General features: G+C 40.2%; 1 protein-coding gene across 2 annotated transcripts; it reads left to right on the top strand.

Moving 5' to 3' along the window:
- The first annotated feature begins 334 nt into the window (after positions 1-334).
- Positions 335-3511, top strand: LOC125654766 (uncharacterized). 2 transcript variants are annotated; one of them, XM_048884805.2, is made up of 3 exons: positions 335-461; positions 1367-1541; positions 1650-3511. In XM_048884805.2, the coding sequence occupies exons 2-3, from the start codon at positions 1373-1375 to the stop codon at positions 3482-3484; spliced, it is 2004 nt and encodes a 667-aa protein (XP_048740762.2). In that variant the 5' UTR covers positions 335-461; positions 1367-1372; the 3' UTR covers positions 3485-3511. The 2 variants fall into 2 exon arrangements, with proteins under 2 accessions (XP_048740762.2, XP_056006442.1); XM_056150467.1 differs by having other exon boundaries at positions 394-461; positions 1352-1541.
- The last annotated feature ends 717 nt before the right edge of the window (positions 3512-4228 follow it).

Consider the following 4228-nt stretch of genomic DNA (forward strand, 5'->3'; position numbering starts at 1 on the left):
ACTGCTGCAGTGTAGATTTAGAACTGCTGCAGTGTAGATTTAGAACTGCTGCAGTGTAGATTTAGAACTGCTGCAGTGTAGATTTAGAACTGCTGCAGTGTAGATTTAGAACTGCTGCAGTGTAGATTTAGAACTGCTGCAGTGTAGATTTAGAACTGCTGCAGTGTAGATTTAGAACTGCTGCAGTGTAGATTTACGAAAAATGATCAACATAAAAGTGCATGTACTTCAGTAGACACTATCTCACAAAGCGGTGTATTATCTACCATTTGAAACAATTGACGGACAGATGGAACCAGTTATCTCCCCCGAACACTTTGTATTCTATTATCTTTAGTGAGCACACTGTGGCCCGTTATCCAGTTGCTTGTCAATTTCACCTGCCTATAAAAGTGATACACAAAAGGTTACCTTTAGCAGTTCGATTCGGCTACCTGGCGATCGAAGGCTGACAAATTTAGGTACTTTTTTTCTTCTTCTTTACAACTTTGTTTGTTTGAATATTTGTTGTGTATTGTACGTGTATAATGTTAAACATGTAAATAATATGAATGATCTTTTGACAAAAGAATCTTTTATGATATAAAGTATTTTGAAGATATCAAAAACATTGACATACCTTTGTGGAACGTGGTTAGTCACATTTTGAATTAGTTAACGCCTTGATTCTTTTATACGGCCTATTATGAATGATATCCTGCTTTCAAAGCAACTGTAATTGTTGATTACAGTTATGTTTCAAACACCAAAGTTGATATTTATTTCCGATACATAATTCAATTTCATGACTAGTTTGCATATCTATAATTTCAGCTTGTTAATTTTGCGACCGTGATGTAGATAGTAAAAAATTTAAAAATAACAAAGAGCGTTAACTGCAAAAAATAATTAAGTACATGTAGCTCTTTCTCTCTTTGATTTTTGTTCATCAGTTTTGTTTCCCTTTGAAATGTTTTTCATTCAAATTGAGACAATACAAGCTATAGATGACGTGCCACACAATTTCACCAATGCAAGGTGCTCGTAGTAAGGGTTCTTTATTGCACCAACGCCCGCCGTGACACGGGACCTCGGTTTTTAAGATCCCCGACGAAAGACCCGCGATTCTCACCTCTAAATGCCTAGCGTTTAGTGAAAAAGCAGTCACTACGTAATTTGCGTCCGAAGTTTGACGCGGTCAAGATACAAAGCGGTCTCTACTCCACGATATTGTAGTCACGAAGCGAACTCTCTAACCACCGAGGTTCTCCCAGTAAGACTGATTCATTCTTCTTAAATGTGTTGTATGTATATTAGTATCGACATTCCTTTTGATCATTATACTTGTTTGATTTCCTAAATCCCACTTCAGTCTAATTCAAATTAGTTCAACATGAGGCTGCTGATTCTTGCTTGTGTGGTGGGACTAAGTTTCGCTGCTGGTGCCAGAGACTCCAGTCATAGGTTGCAGAATATGGAGGAGATCCTGAAAGATCTGGTTAAACAACTCGTTACTCAGCAGTTTTATGTGGAGGAGAGAATTCGTTCCGATGGAGATTCTGGTAATTTAAAAACTATTTTGACGTTCAATTTCGTCCTTAACTGGCATGAAAAAGAAAAGAAACCACACCCCTACGTCACATTCACTTAAAAATAAATTCATTTTAAAGGAATCAAGCAAGTCAGGCGGATTTCAACTGGAACCGATACGTATAGCTCCGAAACTACAAACGGGATACATTCTCACCCATACCGCAAGGACATTATCGGTTTTTGGGAGGCTGCCGTTGTGTTAAATGGAGTTGAATTCCGAACCATGCACAATGATTATATGCTTCAAATGCCAAGCAGACATAGCAGAAACTATCATGCAACTGATAAAATCTCTTATCCACCAGTACCCCCATCTGTTAAAGCAAAACACACCGTTCCAGAACAGATAGCAGAAATGAAAGAATATTTCCGGGCCTGGAGACTTCAGAACTCCACAATTCGAGATTACAAACCTTACTTTAAACCAGTGATGTGTTATATGGAGGGAAACTGGGAATGGAATACTAAACATATTCACCAGCTGTTTGCCAGCGACACCCACCACTTAAACGCCACTGACTACGACAACCTTGTCGACAAAGTCAGATTCTTGTCCTACACCGGGGAGGCTGACTATCATGAAGACGTTGCATACCTACCCAAAAAAATAATGGATGTCGACAGCAATGGTGATCCAAAGTACGCGCAGTGGACTTATAGAATACTGTGTAATCCTTTACAAGGAGATGTCCCATTAAAAGTTTTTAAACCAATAGACGACATTGCTGTCAGGGTGTCGAAAAAATACGACATGTCAACTTACAGTCACACTGAAGACGCCAGATTTACAGTCGCTGCAGATCAGGCGAGCGCCGAGTTTGATGAACATGAAGGGTACGGCATGTTTGAGGATAAAGCATATGCTTGGGGACTGTTGGATAAACTGATGCACCAGATTCCCGGAGTAAATAATTTAAGGGGAGGTCAGCATGACGTTGAATTCAACCACACCGCACTCGTGGCAGATGAAAGAATGGAGCGACCGGAAAACACAGCCCACTACCATCGAGAGTACCGACTACAACACGGGGATCGCGTCCACAGAGGATTCGCGGACAGCAACCTGTGGGTGTCCCAAAATCACCAAAGTAAAGTAGCGTCAATCACTCTGAGATCGTGCAAGACGGTTGGAACGCTGAAGACCAATTGTACATCTACAACAGAAAAATTCACCTACGCCATTCCTCTAGAAATTATCTATTTGAATCCTCTGCCTTCCTGGAATCCTTTTAATATTGCCATGAAGAACGACAGTGAGGTTACTAATAATGGCCGCAAAGGAGATACTCACAACGCTCACCTGGCCTACAATGGAATGTCGGCGTCTTACTTCTATCAAACCCCGGCTGACTTTTACGGAAACCCGCAAGGACAAACAGTTGGTACCCTGGACGCCCACGGAGCTCTGCACAAGGTAATGGCATCTGGAATACAAACTATCTTGCCGAACATCCCCGGTGTGGGCGAAGTTAGACAGCGATGGCCGATCTACCCGCTACACAGAGAAGGCGACCCTGTCGGGAAAGAGGCCGACGCAGTGCTGGAGATGATCAACCACATGTCCTCGATGTCTTCAATCTACCAGGAACCACCAATGCAAGGCGATCACAAAACTGTCCTCCCAGATCTACACTTTAGATTGTCACCCACTCACATGGATCCACCAGGGCCTCATGAACACGAATTCTTTGTTACGGCCACCGAATGGGAAAACCTTAACAAGAACAGCGTTCCGATTCATGTTCTAACGTCTCAAACAGAGGGAAATAATGCAGAGAGTCACAGTCATCTTCTAGAGATAACTCTGGACAGACGTACACACAAACCAATAGTACACAAATGTGACGGCAAAGCTGGACAATGCTGGGATGGACATAAAGATTTCGAACAAGTTATGTTCCATGAATTCTAAGTTTTAATAAAATTTGTAGTGAATGGTTTTATTTCTCGCTTTTAATATCTCGATGCATTATGCAATGTATTGCTGAACCCCTTTGGCTTGGCATGGAATTGTGTTGAGTAATAAGCAAGAAATAAATAATAATTGATAAGTAATGAATATTGATAATTTGTTGAGTAACGTTCCTTATTGTGCCAACGATATGTCTGACAAGTGGTTGAATTAACACCATTTACATACATATTATCGGCACTCCGTTCTGTGATAATCAACACATAAATACATTGTACATGTCGAGACTTTTTAATGACACTGTGGTAACTAACATCCTCCTTAATTCTCTAACTACATAATCCAGTAGACGAAGACACCAAGTGGTAGAAAATATATAGGAAATGACAGTCTGACAATTTACACACGGAATGAAAATCAATATACATTTTGAAATATATGATCACAGTAGATCAAATCTGAGTTACCAATATTAAAGAGACTTGTGACGTTTATGCACTGTATCAGGGCCGTAACTGCCGATGAGGCAGACGAGGCAACTGCCTCGTCTGATTTTTTGGCAAAAAAGAAAATAAAATTATATAAATGTTATATTATAGGATATATGTTTAAAATGAAGACAAGCACCTTTGTCTTTGACACCATATTACGATTCTTTACATAGTACAAATGAAACACAAACATGATAAATTGGGATTTAAAAAGTGTCATTTTCAGTCGTAAAGTCAATCGGCGGCCCCCAAT

This window comes from Ostrea edulis, chromosome 1 (assembly GCF_947568905.1).
Source record: "Ostrea edulis chromosome 1, xbOstEdul1.1, whole genome shotgun sequence".
NCBI lineage: Eukaryota > Metazoa > Mollusca > Bivalvia > Ostreida > Ostreidae > Ostrea > Ostrea edulis.